Raw genomic sequence first — 27144 nt, 5'->3', positions numbered from 1 at the left:
GATTGATTTTCTTTTTTTTTCGAAAAACAAAAAAAGTTGCAATAAACAGAATAAAAGTATGATAAATACAACAATCATTTTAAACACTTTTTTTTGTAAAAATTATATTAAACCCTCTCATAATTATAATGATGTTTCTTGGGATTCTAATCTTCATTATCCCAAGGGGGCACTAAAGGGGCCCCTCCATATTTTTTCTGAAAGACTTTTACTATTATTATTTTTTTAATTTTTATATAAGAAATTTATAGATACAGAAGACTTTTTTTAGAAATTGATGGTGGTCCCTCTCCACTATTAAACCCATGTCGTCAGCCCTAATACCATTAACCTTTTCAATTATTTCAAAGCTTTTTTTGGGATTTGAAGGTGTTTCTATTTCATGCAACTTCCTTTTTATAGAAAATAAAATTATTAATACTGATATTTTTAATGTGACCACGCCCATTAGTAATAATAAAACAAGAAAAAAGATCTAATGTGTGTTGTTTATTGAAAATAATTGAACAAAACAGTTATTTAAAACCAAATTTAAATACGTTCAATTATAAAAATAAACAGGTTTGCCACAATTCTTTTAGACGCCAGAAGTAATATTCCATTAACGCCCCTTTAGACCCAATAAATCCAAAAAGCGATATGATGACCAATCCGAGCACTACAAAATAAGGTTTTTAATAGAATTATCACTAACCAGAAACACTTGAAAAGTTTAATTTAAGAGTAGGACAATTCTGAACCATTAAAACTTTTTTATACACAAACATACACAAACTGACATTAGTTGTTCTACAGTGTGCTTTAGAAAAATTGGCCTTCAAAAAATTGACCTTCTGAAATTTTATTTTTTTACTTATTCTTTTTGTCACCCAAATTACAGGTAAAAAAGATAAAGAGTACATAACTAATAATTTATACTATTAAAGCGCTTACTTTATAAGCAAAAGAACCAGGGTCGGAAACGAGCTCTGGGAACATTTTCGCGTCATTGGTAAGGAAGGAGGCACGAACTTTCAAATTAAATGCTCTTTCGTGGTGCTCTGTGACAAGGCCCTTAGACCTTTTTAAGGCACTCAAACTATAACAAAAAAAAAAATTTTATTTCGATTCCTCTTGGAATACTTACCTCCATCAAATTTGACTATTATTCATTTTTCAATGTTATTTTCCACGTCAACGTTACGTAATTTTTTTATCCTCTTTTAAAGACTATTCGAAGCGTAGCTTTCAACAATTGGAAGAACAGTGGAAGTTAATATGTACTCGGTACCACTCTATTACTAAAGATATTATTATAAGGCTTTAAAAGCTTTATAAGAATGTTAGAAGATTGGTGAGCCGGTCATGGTTCATTCTGTCTTGACTGGACCGCTTATCTTAAGCAATAGAAAAGGAATCGTGTTAAAATGGTATAAAAAATTTATACTGACTTGAAAATAGACTGTAGACCATTTTGGTTGATCTCATTTTACAGCTTCATTAAAGTAAGTTATTCTTTTCTACCAAAAAGGTTAGCGTGCTACAGAGATTCCTAGTGACGGATCGTTTTAATAAGTTTCTCTTCCTCCACTTCGTTTTCGTTAAAGGTTTGTCTTTTTTCTCAAAACTAGTTACTTTAATTTGGTCTACAATTAACTTCTGAGAGTTATAAAAACAAATAGAAAGTTCCTTGTCTATTTTTCAACTTGAATTTTGTTTCTTATCTATTGAATAGAAGCATCAAGAAAGGTGTTGAACACGCTCACCTTGTTGTTCGTACGCTTTTTTTCTTCTTTTATGTGGAAATAAGTTGTTGGTACTTTCTAAAAGGTGTTTTTCTTCCTCGTCCTCTTTTGGACAAATTATAATTGGAAACAATATCATGCTAGACCAGAGTCAACCAAATGTGTTTTATTTATAAAGTTGGTTCAAGAATATCGCATTCTGGTGAGATCCTCGATAGTTCTACATAAGCCTAACCTTTTTATCTAAGGATTTTCTGATTGAAGACACTGACAACGTGTATTGCTTGAAGAACTTTGAGCCAGAAGGTTTTCAAGCTGATGAATTCAATTGATCAGCATTTCATCAAGATTAAGAAGCTTCAACAAAGATGCAAAGATTTATCTTTGCTAACTAACGGCTTCACAGCCTCGATGCGAACATCGAATTCATAAGGTTTAATGTTCTGACAAACTAGTCGTCTCGATAAATATTTTCTATTGAATATTATGTCCACTAAAAAAATTGTAATGCTTCTAAGAACAAAAGAGAGATCAAAATAAAGCTAATGAATAATTTTAAATTTCAAACTTTTATGATAAATCTATGACGTTTTAATACTATTTTATACTTTTAACTGCGTATTTGACGAATCAAACTTTTTATATTTATATTTTAGTTTATCAGGGCCCTATAGGAAAACAGCATAATTTATTTTGCTAAATTTACATTACCTGTATATAGATCTTATAATAAATAAGTAAATATAAACTCGGCAAAAATAGTTCTTCACTTCTTTCAAAGATGACTCAGCGGAATAAACACCAAGATAAAGATTATGAGCGTTGCATAACATGTAGAGAGCTTGAGGATTTTTCTGAATTATGAGTGCTTCTACTCCTTTATACACATTTGGGTAATATTGTTTTGTCGACATACTGAACTGCTGATATCTAGTAAACAGTGAGTTAATCGGGTAACCAAGTAATTTATATTTTAAAAAAAAGTAACGAACAAAATCATTATCAAAGTAAATCAATTTATTATAACTTAAGTTGAGTAAAAAAGATTTTTTTGGCGCTCCTACTCAACCTGCGCCAAAATAGAAAATACCCAGTGACCACCTCTTACAGCAGTGACCACCTCTCACAGCAGTTACCACCTCTCAAAGCAGTGACCACCTTTCACAGCAGTGACCATCTCTCACAGCTGTCTTAAATATAAATGTAAAAAAAGAGCTAAAATCGATGGAAAAGAGTCCGTTGTATAGAGAAATTCTGTATTTAATTTTAAAAATTGTATAATGTTCGTATAATATTCGTATAATGTTCGTATAATGGTTTCATAATATTCGTATAATTATTGTTTAATGCTTGAATAATGTTTGTATAATCTTTGTATAATTCATATTTAGCCATTAATCTTGCTTAAATAAGGTTTTTAGTTTTTAATTAATAATATTACGAGTATTAAAAAAATAATTTTGTCAAATTATAGTAGAGAAATTATAGTAGCTTTCCACTTAAAAAACAATGTTGTCGCATTACAGTAGAGAAATTATAGTAGATTTCCACTTAAAATCAACTATTATTTAGATGATTAATTAATTTAATGCAAATAATATATTGATTAAACTACTGATTAAACTTTTTAATTAACCTTTTAAAACTTTAACCTTAATAGATTAAATATACAAAAATAAAATTAATAATAATAAAAAATTTACAGGGATTAAAAAACCAGGAGGGGGTTGTAAAACCACTGACATCATTTATAGACAGCCCCTAAGTGATTACTTAATAATAAGTCAGTATTCTCAGTCAAGAATGTTTAAAACAAATGAATAATTTTTTTTGTGGTTTTATTTTTTATAAAAATAGTTAGAAAAAAAACTTAGTAATTTACTTAAAAACAGAAGTTTTCGCTTATTTTTCTCAAGTAATTTCTTTACATTTTATGAAAAAATAGTGAGAATTAATAAATCGTTTAACAACATTTGACTGAATTAATTTTCTTTAACATTTCAAGGTAAACAGTTTTTCAATGAGGTCCAGTTAAAAATTTGAGAATCTTTTCATAGAACTGATAGTCAACTTCAATGACTGATAGAGTTCTAATGACTTGTTTTTTGGTAATTTTAAATATTATAAATGTTTGTTATCAACATTTTACAAATTCTTTCATTTATTAAAGATGATACATTTTGCTGCTAGGTCTTTAATTTGTTTTGAATACAATCAAATTAAAATTGACAAAAATCGAATCAACCTTAATAAATTTTCTTTAGCACAAGATTTTTTTATTTAAGTTATTTCTGGTGCTTAGTGAAATATTTTATTTTGAAGGTAAATTAAGATGTAAAATTACTTTTACATAAATTATAATGTAAATATATTTTTGCACAAATTATGATTATTTTTTCTTTGATAAAAAGCAGAACTTAAATTTAAAAAATAGACTGTCTGCTTTATTGTACCAGACACACCAATCATTATTCTTTTTTTTTTTACTATCGACTACATACAATAGACAAAATGAATAAATGGAACAAAATAGTCAATTATTTCAATTTTTAGCAAAGCTTTTTATTTGGCATAAGCATAAACAACTAACTGTTTGGAGTTTGCAAACTAAGTTTGGAAATTTGCAAAAAAATTAAGTAAAAATTTCAAGGTCCTTGCTGAACCAAAAATTAAAGTTATTTTCAGTGAAAAGGCAATAAAAATGCTTTACTTATGTCAAATAGGGATGAAAAATCTTTACGCTTATTTATGTACCCAGGTTTAACCATTGCAATTAAACAACCGTGGTGATGTAGTTAGAGTTATAACTTCAAAACTAGAGATCCGTGTTTTGAATCCGGCTTAAGCTATGCATGACTATCATACATGTATGCTTCATTAGAAAGGAAGGAGGCGTGAACTTCTCGGTTAAACGCTATTCCACGGTGCTCTATGATAAGTTTGTAAGAACTTATAGGACTTTTTAGAGCACGTAAATAACCAAAAATATATATAAATAAGTAAATTAAATATTAATAAATAGGGCAAACATATTTTGTAAACTTTTAATAAATTCATTTTAAAAACCATATAATTTTAACACCAAGTTTCATTATATGTTCCGTTTAGGGTTTAGGGTTTGCTATCCTATAGTATAAGCCCTATACTTTAGGGTATAGACCCTATACTATGGTTAATAAACCCAGTATAGGGCCTATAACCTATACTGTAGGGTTTGCTGTATATATATATATATATATATATATATATATATATATATATATATATATATATATATATATATATATATATATATATATATATATATATATATATTAAATGTCTGTTCAACCACTCAAAATGCGTTCTATATGATTAAATAATACTAAAATTAAAAAAAAAATGTTTGTTAGGGTAGTTCAAGACCCTTAAACATCAGACGGGTCCCTATAATTATCAAAAAAAATAGTTCTTTAAAAGTATATTATGTTGGGTCTCAAAAGAAGCAAAATTATGTAAAAACTTCAAAAATAATCATCATTTTATAAAAAAAATTATAATAAAGATTTTTTTGTAAAAATGCATACTATTAGTTTGAAAATGCCATTTTCTGGCCAATGAAAACTAATCAATCAATCAATCAATATATTTCTGAAATATTTAGTATTACATTTCAAGGTTGTTTACAAATAGTATTAACTACTAATATAAAGTAAACACCTAATGACAATGATTAAAATAGTAATGTTAATAATAATAAAAATAATATTTATAATAGCAATAATAATAGTAATAATAAATAATAATAATGATAATAATAATAATAACATGTTATTTTAACAATAGTAATAACAATAATAATATATTAATTATAATAATTTAAATAAATCGGTATAATTCTCCATACATCAATCGTTTATACATACAAAGTTGTAGTTATAAACTGACAAAACAGTAATAAACTGACAAAACGTAATAACTAACGATGACATAAAAACGACTGTTGCTAAAAAAAATTATAAGGATTTAGTAAATGTATTAATCATAGTTCTTATAATATAATAACCAAAATATATTGCAAATAATATGACTAACTATATAAATAAAATATAAACAGAAAAACACTGAGAAAATCAAAATAAAAGTTACAACCAACATTTGCAAACAAAACAAAAAATTACCTAATATACTTTTGTCAAAAAAAAGATTAAAAAAAAAACAACAAAAAAACGACAAAATAAAATTAAAAACAATAAAAATAAAGAAAAACAAAATAATGATAACACACGTATATTAAAACATATATAATAAATGGCTAAAATGAAAATAAAAACAAATAATATATAACTGTATGAAAAATTATATATGACTATTTAAAAATAATTAATAAAACAAAAAATAAACTACTAAAAAATAAAACTAAACTAAACTAAAAAATAAAACAAATTATTAACAAAAAATAATAAGTAAAACTTTATACGCGAAAAGACTAAAGAAAAATCATTAGGGGAGATGGGGGCGCATTGATCGCCGGGGCAGTATGATCTTTTGGCTTTTACTCGTTCATTTTTGCCTTACTAGAAGTGAGGTTGCAATTTAATTAACCATTATGCTTCCCTAATTGATTATTCATAATATTTTTTCATAAGGTTATCAGCGTCAAAAAAAATAAAGAAAATATTGTTTTTCGTCATAAAAAGTGATTTTTTTAAATCGTACTATAACTCAAATATATTTTTATTTAGATGTCTGTATGGGTTAACAACAATTTTATTTTAAATTTGTAAGTGTTAGGTGTATAATATAATATATAATTTTTATTTGGCTGCAATTTATACAGTAGATATTGCTATCAATATGTTACCTATACCTATTGGGGTACATTGATCTTTGACTATGCGGGGCCCATTGATCGGAGGATCAAAGTGCCCCATAGAAGACGAAGTGCCCCATGTTTTTGTTTATAAGCAATACAGTTAAACGAATGGAATTGTATTTATAATTTAAAAAAAAACTATATATAAACAAACAATAGCTTTTAGCATTTCATTTTTTAAATCTACTTATGTTATAAGCTAGTAATAATAATACTATTATTTTATAATATTAAAAGAATAATATTTAACATAATAATTAAAAAATAATTAACATAATATTATTATGTTAAATATTAGCATTTATTAAAAACATATGTTTTTATTGATATATTTTTTTACAAATCTTAAAATGGTTAGAAATAGAATTAAAAAAACAAATAAAGTTGCTATACCAAGTGAAACCCAGGAAAAAAAGTTCAATAGAATTTCTATAAACTTTTGGAACATATGGCCTATATAAATTATATAGAAATGCTATAAAATTTCTATAGAATGTCTATTAATTTCTATAGAAATTGCCATAAAACTTTTTTTTCTATAAAATAAAAAGCAGAAAAAAAAGGTTCTATTGGAATTTCTTTAGAAATTAACAAAGATTCTATAGAAATTTTATAGAATTCTATAGAATTTCTATAGACCATATGTTCTAAAAGTTTATAGAAATTCTATAAAACTTTTTTTCCTGGGAACAATGAAAGTAGCTGTTAATAAAGTTTTAGAAGGAACACAACTGAATGTTGTAGCACATCAGTTTAACATAGATAGAATGACTTTAAAAAGATATTGTCGTAAAAAGAGGCTTAATCCAAATGAAGCTTTCAAGCCTAACTACAACAATAGACAAGTTTTTACAGCAGAAGATGAAAAAAGTTTATCAAGTTATTTACTAATTGCATCAAAAATGAACTATGGCCTTTCAACTAGGTCAAAGCGATTATTGACATATGAATTTGCTCATCATCATGGATCAAAAATAAAATTGCAGGCATTGATTGGTTGCAAGGTTTTATGAAAAGACAACCAGAATTGTCTCTACGAACACCTGAAGCAACGAGCTTCGCTCGATCAACAGCTTTTAACAAACACACTGTAAGAGAGTTTTTTCAAAATCTTAAAACGGTAAGAAATCGTTATAAATATAATCCTAACTGTATATATAATGTTGATGAAACTGGTTTAACAACCGTTCAAAAGCCAGTAAAGGTTTTAGCTGGTAGAGGAAGCAAACAAGTTGGAAGAATCACATCTGCAGAACGAGGAACATTGGTAACTGCATGTTGTGCCTCTAATGCTATTGGAAATTCCATTCTTCCATTATTTATTTTTCCTAGGGTAAAGTTTCATGATTACATGATTAAGGAAGGACCTCCTGGATGTGTGGGATTTGCAAATCCTTCTGGTTGGATGAACTCAGAAATTTTCATAGAATGGATTAAACATTTTGTTAAATATTCAAACTGTTCTCAGGAATCTCCAGTTTTGTTACTTCTCGACAGTCATGAAAGTCATATTTCTGTTAAAGGCTTGGAGCTTGCAATTCAACACGGAATTACAATGATAAGTTTTCCTCCCCATTGCAGCCATAAATTGCAGCCATTAGATAGAACTGTTTTTGGACCATTGAAAAGGTTTTACAATTCTGCATGTGATAATTGGATGGTTTCAAACCCAAGACCAATGACCATTTATGATATTGTTTCAATAGTTCGAGAACCGTATACAAAAGCTTTCTCACCATCTAATATACAGACAGGATTTAGAGTAGCTGGCATTGAGCCATTCAATTCTGAAATTTTCAAAGTTGACGAATATTTACCATCATCAGTTACAGATAGAGCTGCTCCAGATACAGTTATTATCACTCCTGTCAACAACATGGAATCTAAAATGATACCAGCACATGTTAATCACATAGAGTCTGAAATAACTATAGTAAATATTGAAACAAGTATTTTAAACAAAGTGTCAACAAGTGTTGCTTCTATAATCTCACCTGAGGTTTTAGAACCTTACCCAAAAGCATCTACCAGAAAAAAAAAAGTTAAAAGTAGGCAGTTAAAAACAAGGATCTTGACTGATACTCCTGTCAGAAATGAAATTCGTTTGTCAAAAGAAAAGAAAATTTTGAAGCAAACCAAAAATCAACAAAAAGTCTCCACAAAAGATAAGAAAGAAACTAAGAATTACTTGCTTAGGAATAAAAAACAATGTAAACCAAAAGCTGCTTCACAACTTGACTTTCACAAATGATGAAATATTCTTAATCAAAATATTGTACTTTTAACAAGTTTTGTAAACTTAAAAGTTGTATTCTTATTTCAGTCTTTATATTTCAGTTCTTATAAATTTCAAGTTGTTGTAAAGTTTTAAACGTATATAAAGCGGGTAGCTTATAGCTGCTGTGATTTATACATTTTTTAATTAAAAATTAGACTAGTGGGTTTAACTGCTATATTTAAAAAATAATTAAAAAATTTAGATGTATTATATGTTATACAATATTACCCTTTGACTAAATTATTTACAAGATTTAGTTATAGAAGTGTTAAACGTTTAGATAATATTACGCATATAAGATCAATGTGCCCCAAGTCGGAGATCATAGTACCCCATAGTTTGAGGTACATTGATCTTTTGAGAGGGTTGTTTAAAAGTTAAAATTATTCATGTTTATCATTTTTTTAAATCAAAATATTTATATATTCCAAAAGCCAGATAGTTCTACATGTGTTTCGTAGTTAATAAGTTTTTACATCTCTTTCAGGTTCTGCGCAATTTTCAAAACACTGCTACGGCCATCAATGCGCCCCCATCTCCCCTACTATAAGACTGCATAACAGCATAACTAAAAAGTAAATCGTAAATAAAAAATCCTACTAATATATGAAAGAAAACTAAAGAAATATACGAAATAAAACTAAAGAAATATAGGAAAAAATAATAAATCTTGATTTGCCGTTCTTTTTTCGATGTATAAATAGTTTTTTGTTCTTTCTTTTCCATTCTTTTTATTTATTTCACTCATTAACTTTTTTAACTTCTATTTTTAATACTTCTTTACTTATTTTATTTCAGATATTTCTTTTTCTTTCCTTCTTTTAAAACATTTATTTTTTCTTCTTTTTAGATAATTTTATTTTTCGTTTCAATTTATAAATTTTTCCTTTTCCTGTTTTCTTTTTTCCTCTAACTTAGTTATCTTTATCCGTTAGAAAAAAGCGTCCGCCATTTGCGATGTCATTGCTAAAATAATAATTTTTTTATAAAATGAAATCAGTCTCTCTAAGAGCTGCCACAGAGTTTGGAAAACTCTCCTACCAGCCGACCTCAGAACCATTAAACTGAGGTTTAGAGTTGTACCCTCATTAAGAGATGACCGGAAGAGTTGCGTAGCCAATATCAAGAAAGCAAAAGCTGAAAATCCATCATTTCCGGAAATTAAATACCGGAAGATGAATGGTGTGTTATATATTTGTAATTAATATTTAATATCTATGCACTATACAGAGATTCAAACAGAACACAAACATACATATGTAATTTACGAGTGAGCAAACACCCTGCTAGAGTTTCACACAGAACACAAACATATATATGTAATTTACGAGTGAGCAAACACCCTGCTAGAGTTTCACACAGAACACAAACATATATATGTAATTTACGAGTGAGCAAACACCCTGCTAGAGTTTCACACAGAACATAAACATATATATAGTAAAATACGGGTGAGCTAACACAGTAACTAAGACACCTCCAACTATATAACTGACAAATCTAGATTTCACCATAGACGTAATTAACATTACATTGCTCTATTTATCTTATATTATGTAAATAGGTGTAGGTACTTGGTATTTTGACTCCCAATATATTTGCGCTCTATTAATATGAAAGTTATTTTTATTATTACTAGATAGCGTTTTTTATACATTACTCGACAATTTTTTGGTTTTGTTAAACAGGTTGCTGTTGTTTTTCTGGATGTAGATAAAAATAAGTTGAACTTTTCAGTGTTTTAGGGTAGTCATTTAGAGTTAATAATTTCTATTGCTGGTAAGTTTGATTTGTAATTTCGTATCCGGATAACTTTTTTAAGATTTTGTAGCAAGTTTGGTCTAATGACACGGGGCTCCATTTACCGTACATATCTAATTTTTACTAGGGTTTCTTGATTTCCGTAAATTTTACATCCCTGGATTCCCGATGTGTAGTATTCTATATCCCGGGATTTTAAGATTTTGACATTATTTTTATTTTATGGAAAGGCCGCCCACCCTTGTTACCTTTGACACAATTTCTTTAGATAAAAGGAATAGCCTACTGTTTAACAATCGTTTATTTATTATTATTATTTTTTTTGCACATTTCCAATTTTAAATTCAGTGCCCTCATGCTTCATATCCAATCCATTTTCACGCTTCATATCTAATTCATATCATTTTATTTGTGTCGTTTTTTAAATGACGAAAGAGCTCGCTTGTAAAAAATCCTTAGCGCATTGTTTTTACACCGCACTTTTTGCAAGGGACAGATTTTCTTTACAAAAATATTGCCATGCTTTCAATTCATGGAATAATAAATTAGATACAACACATTACCACAAAAAAATACATAGTTAAAAAATAAGTATAAGTTTATGCAGCTTTGGTTACAGTTATTTTAATAGAGAAAATATTTAACTTTTCAATAATACAATCCGGCAAAATATCTAATTTTACAATTATTTGAGATTATCAAAATCCAATGAAACAAACGGCTTTCGTTGTTAAAAATTATTTAAAATAACTCTTTTTTTATAATGACAATAAAAAGAAGACATTGCTTATTCTGAAATTATAAAAAAATAATACTAAAAAACTTCGTGTTATTTAAAATGAAATATATATCCCGGCAAATATTAGCCATATTCTGGCATATCCCACTGTCATTTTCACCCCTGGAATCCCGGGGTCCCGTTTGAGAAACCCTACTCTTAACTATTAGGGAACCATTGGGAAATTTGAGGTTACAGTCGTTCTTGCATGTTGATCTTTACGCACCGCGTTTTTAATAATTTAAAGTTGATTAGCGCCCTGAAAATTTATTACCAATCATACCATGACTGACCTTGGGTGTTTGACTGTTTGACTATTTTAGTCTAGTGAGATTCCTCACCGCTAATCTCTTAAAAAAATGCGATTTTAAACTAATTCATCCAAAAAGAAAACCGGAAAATAATCTATCCAATATCAAATAATAAATACAAACCTCAAAATATGTGAAAAAATGCATGAAACATAATAAACTTTTTAACCATAGTTGGTGCTAATTTAGGTTTTTGAGATCGAGGTGTTATTCCAAATTCCTTCTAACATCTTTCACCGTAGAGATATATTATTATCTTCTTTATTTGGTTTGACGACTAATCGAATGCTTTCAGTTCTTTAAGCACACATTCCTAATTTTTCTGTTGGTTGTGTCTAGGGTTGTGTCTAGGGATCCTTCGTGGGCGGGTTGCAGGGGTGCTCCCGAGGGGTGAAGAACGTTTTGGGAGCCAAATCCAATTATATGATACTAAATATTGCTTTAAGAAAATTAGAGATTCTCCACTATTATAACATTTCAATGTTTCAATATATAATAGCGAAGAAACCATACAAACGTGCCATTTAAAAGTAAGTGAACGCTTTTTTACACTTATATCAGAATAATCTTATTTACAAGAAGGTAAACGTAAAAATAAAAAAACAAACAAATTGTATAAAAAATACTTTGATTCACAATGTCAATTCTGATTGTACTCTTATTCATAAAGGCGAGAAAGTTAAAATTCAAAAATAGTTTGAAAAATAAAATATAAATACCGTTAAATCGCCTAAGTTCGGTCACTTAAGCTTTGAACGTTTATTTTTCACGCATAATTAGAAAAATTTCAATTTTTTTTGCTCCAAGAAAGAGCACATAAAAAAAAGACCTTTTTAAGTAGAAGTATTTTTAATTTTTATTGTAATTATTCAACTATCTTATTACTTTGGCAACTATCTTATTACTTTGGCCATTATCACATTTGCTACGCCACTAGTTAATAATATTAAAAATATATTTTTTAAATAATTTAAAAAGGTTTTTTCAATTAACAAAAATAACACTACTTTGCTTTAAATGAGCTTTGTATGTTTATTGGCAATTCTTGAACGTATCGTTGACCATAGAAGAACAGCAAGATCCACACAACCAATCGTCACAGGATTTGCAACGCATCCATAATTGTCGTTGAGCAGTAATTTTTTTCAAAAAAAAAATGTCACTAGCTTGATATTTTTTAGAACTCAAAGAACCGTCAGTTAATTTTGAAATTATGAACAAAATTGTATTCAAATCAAATACCATGATGTGTATCTATTATAAAAATGTCAAAATTTAGTGGTAAATTTACAGATAAATTTACCGATAACTTTTACATTCGCAACACTTTTCAACATTTCACGATATTACTGCTAATTGTCTCCTTCATTGTTTATCTGTGAATGACCAAAGTTAGAGTGTTTCAAAATTTCATGAATTTTTATAAAAAAAATAGTTAATTTTCAAAAATTAATAATTTCTTTTGTAAATATAATAAATTTGGTGATCCTTAATAATACTAAGATTAAGTTTGATCATTTATTTTAATAATTTGCTTATTTTAGATTTTAATAATATGCATTTTTTCAAATTGTTTTGCTAAAGAACTATTTCAGCAGGTTGCATATAAACATTGTTAATATTTTTTTTTATAGATTCATATTAACGAACTAATTACAAATATTATTTAAGAAAAAAAAGTTTGAAAATTTGGGTTTTACATGCTTTTTTGTATTTTTTCTTAAATGACCGAAGTTACATGGTGACCGAACTTAAGCGATTTTACGGTAAATAAATAAAAGACAAATTTGAAAAACCGAAAACTTTAATTTTTTTTTATTTTCCGTTTTGTTTTATATTTTTACAAATTTGTCTTTTATTCATTCATTTATGATTTATTTATTATATTTATATAAATTTTATTATTTATCGTAGTAAAAACAATTCCGTATATAAAAAAATTAATCAGAAATCCTTGATTTAAAGTATTTAATTAAATATTTATTGCAGTTTTCTAATATTATTTTAGCGGTTGTAAGCACTTTAACACTTCTTATTTATTTGCTATTTTAAATTTCTTTAGTTTCTTAGTTATTTTGTGTTTTTATTCTGATTTATGTCTTTATATATATTTGTATGTTACAGTTATGTAGAACTTTATATATATATATATATATATATATATATATATATATATATATATATATATATATATATATATATATATATATATATATATATATATATATATACATATATATATATATATGGTGGCTCAGCGATTATTCAAAATGTGCCCTTCTTCTTGCTCCAGCCATTAATTTCGATATATGTATATGCGATGAAAACATTTTTTAACGGCGAAATAAATTACACACACAAAAAAAAAAAGTTAGTTAATTCTTACGCAAATATTAAAATTTACATTCAAGTTTTCTCAATAAATATTTAACTGTAAAGGTTTTGTTTTCAAAACAACTCTTCATTATGTTACAAAATATTTCCATTATGAGAGTCTACAAAATATTATCAAACTCTCTACTGCCCGCGTTTAAGTTCTATCCAAACAAAGTAGAAATTTAAGTGTTAAAATAAGATAACCTTGATTTATATAAATTTATTTAAAAATTTACGTTTATATTGTATGTATTTTTTGGTTTGTTTTAAAGTTTATAAAGTTGGGAAACTGTAAGACTTTTTATTCGCATTTACCTTTTATTTTTTTATATAAAAAGGAGCTTTTTTAAAACCAGATTTTTATCTTTCTTTTAAAATTTATATAAAATTGTTATTTGATCAGCATAGCTCTCCTTATTTCTTTCAGCTCAAACTCTGTTAAACCTGTTGAGTTAGGATTTAGAAATCCTGGCTGAAAGGTTTTTTGTGATTTCAGCTATACAACATCATACTCAGGCGATTTTAGGCCAGTCCAAATTTTTATAGTAGTTCGTCCGACCTTCTGTAACTTTTTTTTATAAAAAACAATTTTTGAAAATTTGTTGTCTGAGCTGAATAATACGTAGCAAAAGTTGGGCAAAGTTGAAAAAATTATTATTGACAAAAATATGGTGAATGACGCATATTGTCATTAAAATAAAAGATGAATGTTTCAAAAAATAAGGGTTTAAATTATTAAGCACAACTTTTCTAGTTATCTACAACCTAAAAGACATCGATATTGTATTATATCGTTTTTTCAAACTTGGATTCAGAAGGTAGGGTAGAAAATCCGACGTTTGATTATTTCTTTCAACGACGAACACTGAAGTGTCGAGAATTCGGTAATACTTAGCAATTTTGTTTTGAAAAGCTTTTTGATGACCGCATAAACAGGAAGGTTTCTGTCGGGATGGAAGTTATTCGTAATAAACAAAATAAAGCATGTGGATATTATATATATATATATATATATATATATATATATATATATATATATATATATATATATATATATATATATATATATATATATATATATATATATATATATATATATATATATATATATATATATATATATATCTATTACACTTCTTTATTACTCATTTATTTAATATTAATGCTTTACTGGCTGAAAAAGAGTTATTTTTACCTTCATTCTAATCAACATTTTTTTATCGGGAAGAGGTACAACAAAGGCTAAATGTAAAACTTGCGGAATTTCGGAATTTGTAGTATTTATTATTGTCTTTTTGCCTTTTAGTTCATACTTTTATTATTTCTTAAGGGTATTTCAGAAAATATTTTATCCAATGAGTGTCATTTGAAAATTTTCTTCTATTAAACAAAGTTAAGGTAAAGCTTTTAAAAGATATTTTGAGTTTAAAAGAGTTTTTTTTTGAGTTTTTGAAGCTTCTTCAATTTTTTTATGCAGTTATCTTCGCTTAAAAAAAGTTATCATTTTTAGCAAACTGCAGTATTCTGTATTTCTTTCCGTTAATTCTAACATTTCTGTCTTTGTTTGTAAGATGTGATATCATTTTGTAATGTAATAATTTAATTTAAAGTTTTTTATAAGAAAGTATAAGAAAACAAATGCTAATATTTTGATATGAACATTTCTGTTACAAAAACTGTTACTGCAAGAACGAACTGCAGATTTAAAAGTTTTCATGGGGTTTTTTTTACAAAAAGGTTTATCTTCGTTTGGCCACGCGAATCTTCTTGTGAAGTGTAACTTTCGGAATTGGCAGTGTGCAAATTTACATTTGTAATTTCTTCTTTAAAGTCTTCTCCTTATTCGATGAACTTAATAATGCTTGCCAATGTTTAGAGTGAGTTCTTAGAAAATTAATAAGAACGCCAGGTTAAGAATTTTGTTTCTTTGCCATTTTAAAAACAACGTGCTTTCGCTTTTTTTACTGTTGACATCACGTGATATAATATTCTAACTTAATTAGTTTTCGCTTATGGCGATTCGCAAAAAGTCGAAATGAATTCGACTTTTTTTTTCGCTGCAGCGAAATGCTGCATCAGCATAATTGCCAGAAATGTTTTATCTATGCATGCTTATCAACGAAAAAATTCGCTTCGCGCGAATATTTCGTCTTATGAAAAACGGCTCTACTTCTTTTGAAAATCTTATTATTTTCGGAAAGTTGTCAATTCATTTTAACTTTTGCAATAATATTGTTTTAATGCTTTAATGTATGAAGTTTTTATTTAAAAAAGCATCGTGATCAATACTTTTAAACAAATAAAAATCAGTCTACTTGAAAATCGAAAGTATGGCTTATGTTGTGATAGATGAATTAAGTTGGACAGATGGATTTTAATACATGCAGTTTTCTGGCTATTTATTTATTTAATTTATTATATTTGATAAAATATTTTCTAGCCTATTAGTAAGACTTTTTGTTACAATTTTGTTACTAGCATTTCTTAAAGAAATTGATCTCGAATTACTTTTTTGACTCCAATTGATTTTTGTTGTCATTATATAAATAATTGTTATTGTTGCCTTATATAGTTAAAGCAAGTCATTTTTAATGTGGCTTAAAGTGTCTGTTGGCTGAATTGCTTAAAGAGTCTGTTGGTTGAATATTTGCAAACCTTTTAAACGTAAAAGCAAAAAAACTGGCGTTTCTACAAACTGGCATAAATGCGAACTAGCATGGCGCGCTTAAACATTTTGCAAACATTGACATAAGTGCGACCCAGCATAAGTACAAACTGGCGTACGTGCGAACTGGCAAATCGGAATAAGTGCGCTAAAAGAATTTGAAAGAACTGGCATAAGTTTGAATTTGCATAAATCTTTAAATGCAAAACAGTTGCAAAAAACAACATAAGATCACCGAAAGAATTTTTAAACACTAGTATATGCAAGTTCTTGCAGGTGCTTTTCACTTATGATGATTTGAAATTATACAAGTGTTTTCAAATTTAAATGTCAGTTTGCATGTATGCCTGTGTTTGTAAATTATGTCGGCGCACTGTTGCTAGTTCACACTTTTGCCAGTTTGCATTTATAGCAGTTTTTGCTATTTTGCAATTATAAAGGTTCTTAATTAAACAACAACAACAACAACAACAACAACAACAACAACAACAACAACAACAACAACAACAACAACAACAACAACAACAACAATAACAATATCAATAACAATAAAAAGATATTTATTTTCCTAAAAATTTACAATCATATAACTATTATAATAAAATAATAATAGTAATACTAATAACAATATGACAATAATAATAATAATAATAACAATAATAACTATTATTATCATTACTATTATTATTATTATTATTATTATTATTATTATTATTATTATTATTATTATTATTGTTATACTAGCACATATTTTGGCACTATTCATTTTTGGCGATATAATTTTAGTAAAAATGATGTTGCATGTTTATTCAAAAATTACGCCCATATAAAGTTTAAACACCCCTCAATTCGAGGAGGTTACAAGATGAAGTATATTCATGTATATATTTCATCTTCGCATTTGTTATCATTATTTTCATTTTAGTTTATATTATCAGTCTGGTTTACACTAAAAGCAACCATTTTTAAACATATATACAGCGTAAACCTACCCTACAATGATTTCACCTACTTAGCTTTTCAAATTCAAAAATGTGAAAAATTGTTCAACTGGCTTTCCATTCTTAGGCGAAACTTATCTTACAACTATACTCAGTTGGTCAATGTGAACAATATCCGTATTTAAACCGACTGAAACACTAAAATAGAGAGCGACTAAAAACTCTTTTACATGAGATTACATTTTATTCCAATTATTTTGCATATTGTTTTTGATATGTAAGATTGATTTTCTTTAGCTTTATCGGGATATGCTGTGATATGATTTTAAAAAATTGGCTCAAACTGAGCTTCAAATTCAAGTAAACCTAAATAATTCTCATTACCTAAAAAACCCACATGTTCGTTTGTTCTGCAAAAAGGTAAACCTCGTTCCAATAACGTTAGAATGACTGGTATAAATCGTTTCAATACTAAATTCCAGTTCTCTCTGAAATTAAAGTTGCAGGTTGTCATAATCAACAGAGCTTTGTTTTCTCTGAATATATATCAACTTGCATTCTTAGTGAAAATATCCGATTTTGATGTATATGTAATTGAAAAATATTCTTCCAATCATCAAACCGCTGCTATTATTCACTTAAAACTTAAACTAAGTGAATATTGCTTGGAGAAGTACTAAAAAAAGTAAATTACATTTTTATCGCTGTCAGAAACAAGCAATTCGCATAATTAACCCCTTAGTCTATAAAGATCTTTTTAGTTTAAAACCCAACAACATATACACTCTTAGAAATATTAATTTTTTTAACGAAACGTCGCACAAATTTTAGTTTAATTCTATCTTGCATCTGTCGTGCACCGCACCTTTGGAATAAATTTGTTTTGCAAAACTTTGATTTTGATTAACCAAATTCTATTCGTCTTTTTGAAAATAAATTAAGTTTGTAAAAGTTTTTTAATAGTTTATTTTATTGTGTCACAACGAACAATGTAAACTAAAAAAAAAAAAAAACCATTGCAAGTGAGTTTGTTTGACTTTCCTCCAGACAAAAAACATTAACAATGTTTCAATTTTTCTTTAAAATTTAGTTATCTCGCTTTTCATTAGTATTCTGGAAGTTTTTAAGTCTCTACAGGCTTGACTCAGCAGGATTTTTTTTTAACAGGATTACATTGTACAGAAGTATTCTAAGTATTTTTAAATACAATAGAGGAAACAGAATAATAACAAATATAAATATGTAAGTTGTATTATTTGCATTATGGACTAATTAACAAAAAATAAAATATATAAGTTTAATTCAAATTAAAAAAGACATCCAATTTTTGGGGGCCCCTTTTTATAGGGGGCTTCAGGCCATGGTCTAGGTCAGTCTATTGGGTAATCCAGCACTGATTTCAAAAATATATTATTAATATAGAATTTTAGTGGACTTATATAAATATGTTTAGCGGTCCACAGTAGTTTTGCTTTTTTATTTTTTTTAGTAGACCAAAAGTGGCTAGCTAGGGTCATTTCGGATAAAGCGAGCCATCGGATAAAGCGAGCCGGTCGCCTAAATATTGCAATTTTACGAAATCAAATTATGCTTTCGATTTATAACAATTTATTTAATATTAGTTATTCATTTTAAAGTCTAATAAATATTTTAAAAACAGTTGCTAAGCAATTATTTTCGCGGTGGTATAATTATAATCATTCGAGTAGTAACAAAACGTTTTTTCGCTTTAAGACCTTATATTTTGTTTAGCTTCAATTACGAAAAGTGAGTATTTCATATTTGACACTATTTATAGTAAATATGATTGTAATATTAGTAATATGAGAAACTATTTCAAAAAATACAGTGTTGATATGTATTTGAGCGATGATAAAGTTTATTAATCGAATTTTCAACCTGGCTCGGTTTTGCATAACTGTTAGATAAACCGAGCCAAGGGCATTCAGGTAAACCGAGCCATTGGCTCACTTTTCCAAAAACTGCAATAATAAATAAATGTAAAAAATATTATAAATTTTTTTGCTTTTTGACCCACATGAATTGTTAATTTATTGGAATTTTTTATGATATTTTTACAGAATGGTACGTTATCAACCGATCACGGCCCGAAGAAGCCAAAAATCTCAAGGAAAACAAAAATTGTCCGAGCAGGTACCGGCAATTCGAGGACAACATCGAAGTTCAAAAAAACTGCCGAGGCCTCAAAGTCATGCAGGCACAAAACTAAATTTATGGCAAAAAGCAAATATGGCTGGTGCTATGGAAGAATACAGAAAACAAGAAGAAAAACCTTCAACTGAACGGTTGTCAATACGGCTGATAGCGAGAGCGTGGAATGTGCCATATGAAACTTTAAGGAGGAGATTGTCAGGAAAAGTGAGCAAAGTGGAAAGTGCTTCTGGGAGACCCACAATTCTTTCACAACAAAGTGAAGAAGAATTAGCAGAGACTGTAAGAAAAATGGCACGAGCAGGGTTTCCTTTGTCGCGCAAAGATATTCGAGAAATTGCATATGCTTATTCTGATGCTAAAGGAATAAAAGGATTTTCAGAATCAAAAAAATATTGCCGGTTATTACTCGTTTCAGGGATTTTTGAACAGATTTCCTGATACAAGCACAAAAAAGGCAGAGAATCTGTCTGCAGCAAGAGCAATGGGTATGAACAAAACTCAGGTTATGAAATGGTTTGATTTGTATGAAGACTTAGTGCAAAGACTGGATATAAAAGACAGTCCTAGGCACATTTGGAATGTGGACGAGACAGGTGTGATGAATATTCACAAGGCAGAAGAAGCTGTGGCAATTGTTGGTGAACCTGCTAATAATCTTACTGCATTAGAAAGAGGGGAGACATCTACTGTCTTGGCAGCATTAAATGCATTTGGCGATATTGTACCACCTATGATCATTCATAAAGGAAAAACTGTTGGCAAAGGCTGGAAAGATGGTGCTCCTTTTGGTGCTATTGTAAAAGCAAGTAATAGTGGCTGGATAAATAAAGACTTGTTTGTGGAATTTGGACAGTTATTTGTCAACAATTTACAACGATTAGGACTATTAAACGGTCGACCTCATCTTTTAATTATGGACAATCACTATTCACATGTGTTTAACCTTGAATTTTTAAACCTAATGAAAGCAAACAATATTCATGTATTTGCATTACCAAGCCATACTACTCATTGGCTGCAACCGCTGGATCGTGTGCCTTTTGGTTCATTTAAGAGAAAGTGGAATGAGGGCATGAGATTGTTTACACGAAAGAATGCTGGCCGTAAACTGGAAAAAAAGGAATTTTTTAGCTTGTTTACACCAACTTGGCAAGCATTGATGACTGTTGAGCTGGCTCAGGCTGGCTTTCGTGCTACTGGCTTGTTTCCATTTAATGTCAAAGCTATTCCTGAAGAGGCTTTTGCACCAAGCACCATTACAGAAAGAAAATTAGATTCAACAGCCTCGAATTCTCAGCCCAATATGTTGTCAAATATTGAAAATTCTTGTTTGCCACTGCGATCGAGTATTGAACAGCCACCTGTACCTAATGCAGCTATGAATTTGTAGTTGATTTTTGTGACCGAATCCGTTGACATAATTAATCTGAATGAAATGCAATTGCCAGATATTTCAAATAGTTCTAGTGCTAAACTTGTTGATACAGCTAATAAAGATAATATTAATGCATCTAATTCTAATACTCGCCTAGATAAGCAGCATGAGCAACATGTCAATACTGATATTGCTGGTAGTACTTGTTTACCTACCACTGATGAAAATGCAATTGTGTCAATTGAACAAGCAGACCTCGATGTGTCTTTCGAAAACTTGATGCCAGTGCCACACAGAGATCGACCACAAAGCAGTCGGCCACGTAAGAAACCACCATCTTATGAATTGACATCAGAAGAAAATGTAGCATTTATTCAAGAAAGAACCAAACCAATAACAAAAAAAGCAGCTAAAGAGAAAGAGACCAGCAAAGAAAAGAAACAGAAGAAAACTGTTAAACAGAAGGTTATAAAGAAAAAGAAAGAATCCAAAAAAGAAAAGAAACAAAAAGAAGAGGACATTTGCAAATATTGTGGGTTTGCATATGGTGAAGCAACTGATCCTCTCATTGATGATGCATGGATTGAGTGTGACGCGTGCCGTGATTGGTTACATGAGAGCTGTATCGAAATACCCGTGCGTGGACAACTATGTGCTGATTGTGTTCAAACAACAACTAAGTAAATTAACTCTAGTTAAGACTTGATATTTTGCATTTTGTACTGCATCATTTATCTGCAGCTTTAGCAGTATTATTTTTATTAGACTTGTCGCTGACATTTTTATATTGCTTTTGTTCTTCAAATTTTTTGCATAGTATGCATTTGAGGTTAATGTTTGCAAACTTTTAATACCAGTTTACTATATCGTAGGTAATAAAGTTAATATTAATATAGTAAATATTATTTGTAATAATACTTCCAATTTTGTAAATTTTTGTCTGAAATAAAAGCTAAATGGCTCACTTTAGAATAATCATATAAGCTATTGGCTTGCTTTACCAATAATGGTGGCTCACTTTATAAATTTGTTAATATAAAGCGAGCCTTTCCTATGTATTATATATAGTTTACTTGGCTCACTTTATATTAGTGTGGCTCACTTTACATTATATCATAGTTTAGGTATCTGTTATAGAGTTTTCTAGTACAAGAAGTATTAAGATATCTCACATAGTTATTAATACACACTGATTTTAGTTTTATTGGCTCGCTTTATCCGAAATGACCCTACTATACCACATTTGAAAGTTATTGGCTGGTCACTTATAGCGGATGCCACTAATGGTCCATTAAGTAACCGATAAGCATAACTCCAAGAAACCAGTCAAAATGTCAGTAGTATAAAAAGGGCATTCCAGGCCAAAATTTTTTCAACCGTATTCCCATCTATAATCTCACATCATATTTCAACCATTATACTAACCATAATTTCTTAACTTATTTCAACTATTATACTAACCATAATCTCATAAGTCATTTCAACCATTATACTAACCATAATTTCTTAACTCATTTTAACCATAAACCTATCCATAATTTCTGAGCTAAAATAAAATAATATAAAAATAAAATAATGGTTGTATAACAACCATAATATATAAATATATGATGGTTACAGCATAACTATAAACTCTGAGCAAAAAAATTTTTTTTTAATTTTAAATCAATTTTTTTAAGTTAAGCGTAAATATAATATAGCTACGCATAAATGTAATAAAGCTAAAACGTAATAGTAAAGTACACCTATTATAGCAGCAAAACTTCGAGAATATCCAACTTGTGCATCTTCAGAGTTTAATGTAACTACTAATCTTCTTCCACTACCAACACTAGGCATAGAATCGGATTGATTAAAATTTCTGTAAAATGATGTAGTTGTTGTAGAACCAATTATTGCACTCGATTGATACAATAGTCCAGATTCTGTATTACTAAATGATGTAGTATTAGCACCGTTCCATGAAGAAAGATAAAAATCTTCTGATCCAAATGAACAGAAAATACACATACTATTAACATCAAATCCAGGAAATGCTGAATAATTACCATAGTGATATGGTGTCCAAGGTTGTATCATATTGTTAGTATGTACAGGAAAATTGAATGCCAATAACATACATTTTAATATATTTTAAATTAACACCATTCCCATTTTCTGCGGTGTTCATTAATATATTCATTACCATAAATTGTGTTCGTATATCTAAATATTGTTGAGTATAATTTAAGAGATGAAATGTATGGTGGTAATGATGGATTTCTTGAAACAAAAGGTTGTATCCAATATAGAACTGGATTACCAGTATTTTTGTAAAGTTTAATTGCTAGATTGTTATTAAATGGTAAATCAAATGTGAAGGATCCTCCCATCAAACCTATTGCAACCTTCTAAAGAGTTATAATAAAATGGTTTACCATGTAGAGAAAACAAAAAATCACTGGTAATCACTTTTCCGTGTACTTAAGACGTGTATGTAAGAATACAACTTTGATCTGAGTCCTTCAAATTCTTCAATTTGTGCTCCTCCAGTCTTATCTTTAAACATTTCTATTACTTTCTTATTAACACCAACTTTAAAATTTACATTATTAATTGCTGGGTGCTTTGGATCAAATTCACTTGTATCAAATTTGCTTTCAATATCTTTAAAAATATCTCCGTAAAAGGTTTTAATTTCGTATGCTAATGAATCTGTATCTGTGAATAATAGGTTTGCTTTATTTATGTAATCGTAATGAAGTTCGTACATTAGAGTTTTGCTCAAATTTAATATACACATTCCTAAGTAAACTGGTTTAGCATATTTTAATTTTGTTCTTTTTATATGTATTGCTATTGAGTTTTTATCAAATATTGTTCTACTTTCAAAGTTAGGTTTTGATGCTAATTTAATAGCTTCATTTCCGTCTGTTACTAATCTAATATCAACTCTGTTTTCAACATTCTCCATTGTTTTTCCAAATACTGAGTTATTCATAAGTTTAAAAAATCTTTTTCGAAATCGTTAGTTGCTTTAGTTCTAAGATTTGTATTTAGTTCAATGTATTCACTTAACTATGCACTTTCTTCAAATTTTATTCCTCTATGAATTTTTGTAATCTTTAATCCTAATCTTTCATACAATTTAAGATTTTCATATTGTACTATATAATTTTTCTTATTATTTAAGTTAGGCACTAATTTTTCAACTTTATCAATAGTTACTCATTCAGGTGCAAGTGGATAATCATTATGATTGTCATGAAGATTTTCAGGGTAATCTGAATCAACTTCTAGTATACAGGAAATTGATTTCCAGTTTCTTAACTCATCTTCATTCATCCATTTAAAACCATGTGTAGGAAGTGGTTTACTTAGTGCCCACCCATATAAGTTATTAGCATCTAGACACTGTATATATGTTGATTGTTTGCTTTGATCATACTCATCACCCATATACTTATTATTAGAAGTTCCTAATCTATTAGATATCATACTAATACCTCCGCGCATTCCTTTCTTTATCATCAGTATCATATCATAATCACTCAGCAATTCTAATTTTATTTTGGTTTTCTTTAATGCTGCATCCCAACCTAATCATGGTGATGTGTAATACCAAGCGGGATCTACTTTATAACAATTCATATAAACATCTCTAAAATTTTCAAAGACGTCAGCTAGTAAAAGCACATCTGAAACGTTGTATAAATCATGATAATCTCTAAATGTTTTGCAATTAAACTCACTTCATACATTTTGTGTATGTGAGTAATCATCATCGCTTATACCTTCATCATTTAATTTTGAAAAGAATGATTCATTTTTTGGTAATTGTGTCACATTAAATTTATTAATAAAATCAACCCAATCATATGGGTATACACCTTTTCTTAGTAACAAATCTAATTTTTTACTTGAATATAATTTTCCTATATTTTAACATTGGTTTTTTGTTAAATTCTTTGATAAACTATCTAAGTTAGAAGGCATAAATCTGTAACTATCTAAGAAACGGAGTTCACGCTTAATTTTAATATTCTTTCCATCTTTAATCAACTCACCAACTTTAATTTCTCCAGAAAAGCTTTAATTTCTCTAGACAAGAATATACTTTTCTTCATTGTTTGGTATACAACTCAACTTTCCTCCTGATAATTTCTTTATAAATAAGTGAGAATCATAACCAGATAAATTTTAAAATAGTACTAGAAAGAATTTTGGAATTTTATAATTTAAATTACATTTTTGATGAGCAGCACCTCTATACTTTCCATTAATATGACAGTGGTCACGTACTTTAACTTTTTCAAGATGTTCTCCACAAATATGACATGATATTGCAGCATTAAAATCATGCTTGTTTTCAGGAGTAAATATCATCTTTTTTTGAAATTTAATTATGTCATAAATTTTCCTAATATCTTCTTGTAAACTATCAACAAAATTTTGTACAACATCATCCGTTTCATTACTCGCAGTTTATGTTACTAATTTACCTTGATAAAAACTTTCGTCAAAACATTTAAAATAATAACAGAATGAACTTGGAATATGTTTTTGATATTGTTTAGTATATGAATCATTCGGATTTGGTGCACAAGAGTTAAAACTTTCAAAGTCTGCATATACTACTAACGGTACTCTCATTGATCTGTTGTGATTAATAAATTGCATTGTTAAATTTGGTGGTGGAAGTTTAATTCGTACTGAATCATGTGTTTCACAATAAGATTTATGATTAGATAAAGATTCTTCCGAATTAAATCCTAATAAATAATTTCTACAATAGTGTTTTTCACAATGTGTCTTAGTTGTTTGCGAAGAAAGTAGTCTGCTTAAACTTTTTATGAAACCATAATGATTAATTTCACCATTTGAGATTAATAGTAAATCTATTAAATATTTGCGATCATCATTTTTAGACACATGCAAAATATTTACTTCTGAGTTTTCATATCCAAATATGCTGACACTGATATCTGTATTGTTATTCTCAAATTGTGTTATTTAAGACTTAATGCTCTTGTGACACACCACTTAAAGCATTGATTATCTTCATTCTTTATATTAATTATCGCATTTTTATTTGCTAAATTTTTATCAAGTGGAATGTATGAATTAGCTTTAATAGGATTATACTCAATAATATTTATATCCATATTTTCAACAGAAACAAATCTCCAACCTGACCCCGACTGTTGATATAACGATAATGATTCTAAAATTTTTTGCTTTGATATTTCATAAAACTCATCTAAATCTGTTGATTCTAATTATTCGTTCTAAATACACCAGTTGTGATTATATTTTCTCCTGTTTTAATATCAATACGCTTCATTTCACAATAGAGAACTATATAAAGTTTTGAATTTTTATTTTATTTTAGTACTTTGATAGCGCTATTTTTAGCAGCATTTATGAAGAATAAAGCATCTATTTCTTTAGCTGTAAATTGTTATGTCACATTTTTAATAGATGATTTCTTTAATGTAAATTCTATTTGTTTTTCAATTTTATTGTACAACTCTACAACTAATGATTTTAATGCTTCAATCTTTTCATTAGCTGTTTTTTTAATTATATCAGGAACATAAGACATAATTCAATCTGCAATAGAATTATTCCTTGATTCTTTTTGAGATATTACTGTATTAGTTGCAATAAAAGGTGTAGGAGTTAAAATTGTTGAAGATGATATATACGGAATATGTTCGTCTAATATATTTCTCTGTTCGACTGATGTAGATTGTAACTGTCTTATGAGATCACTTTTTTTCATTCTATATTAATATTTAATTTTTATATTTATTTTCTTTAAATGATTTTTCAAAATTAAGAAAATCTTGTCGTTTTTATTATTGTATCTTTATTCTGATTTTAATCTTTAAATACATCCCCATCCTCGTATTCTATAATAATA

At 28.2% G+C, this 27144-nt stretch overlaps 1 protein-coding gene across 1 annotated transcript; it reads left to right on the top strand.

Annotated features, from left to right (window-relative positions):
- Window positions 1–20345: 20345 nt before the first annotated feature.
- LOC136086863 (uncharacterized) lies at window positions 20346–21254 on the top strand. The gene has a single exon (XM_065809357.1). It carries the CDS (start codon window positions 20346–20348, stop codon window positions 21252–21254), a length of 909 nt encoding a protein of 302 aa, XP_065665429.1.
- The last annotated feature ends 5890 nt before the right edge of the window (window positions 21255–27144 follow it).

Source organism: Hydra vulgaris, chromosome 11 (genome assembly GCF_038396675.1).
Source record: "Hydra vulgaris chromosome 11, alternate assembly HydraT2T_AEP".
Taxonomy (NCBI): domain Eukaryota; kingdom Metazoa; phylum Cnidaria; class Hydrozoa; order Anthoathecata; family Hydridae; genus Hydra; species Hydra vulgaris.
The sequence above is the reverse complement of the archived record's forward strand: the minus strand, read 5'-3'. Positions and strand labels throughout refer to the sequence as shown.

What these genes read in the sequence shown, in the direction of transcription:
- LOC136086863 (XM_065809357.1), top strand. Translation starts at nt 20,346, where the DNA reads ATGGGTATGAACAAAACTCAGGTTATGAAATGGTTTGATTTGTATGAA.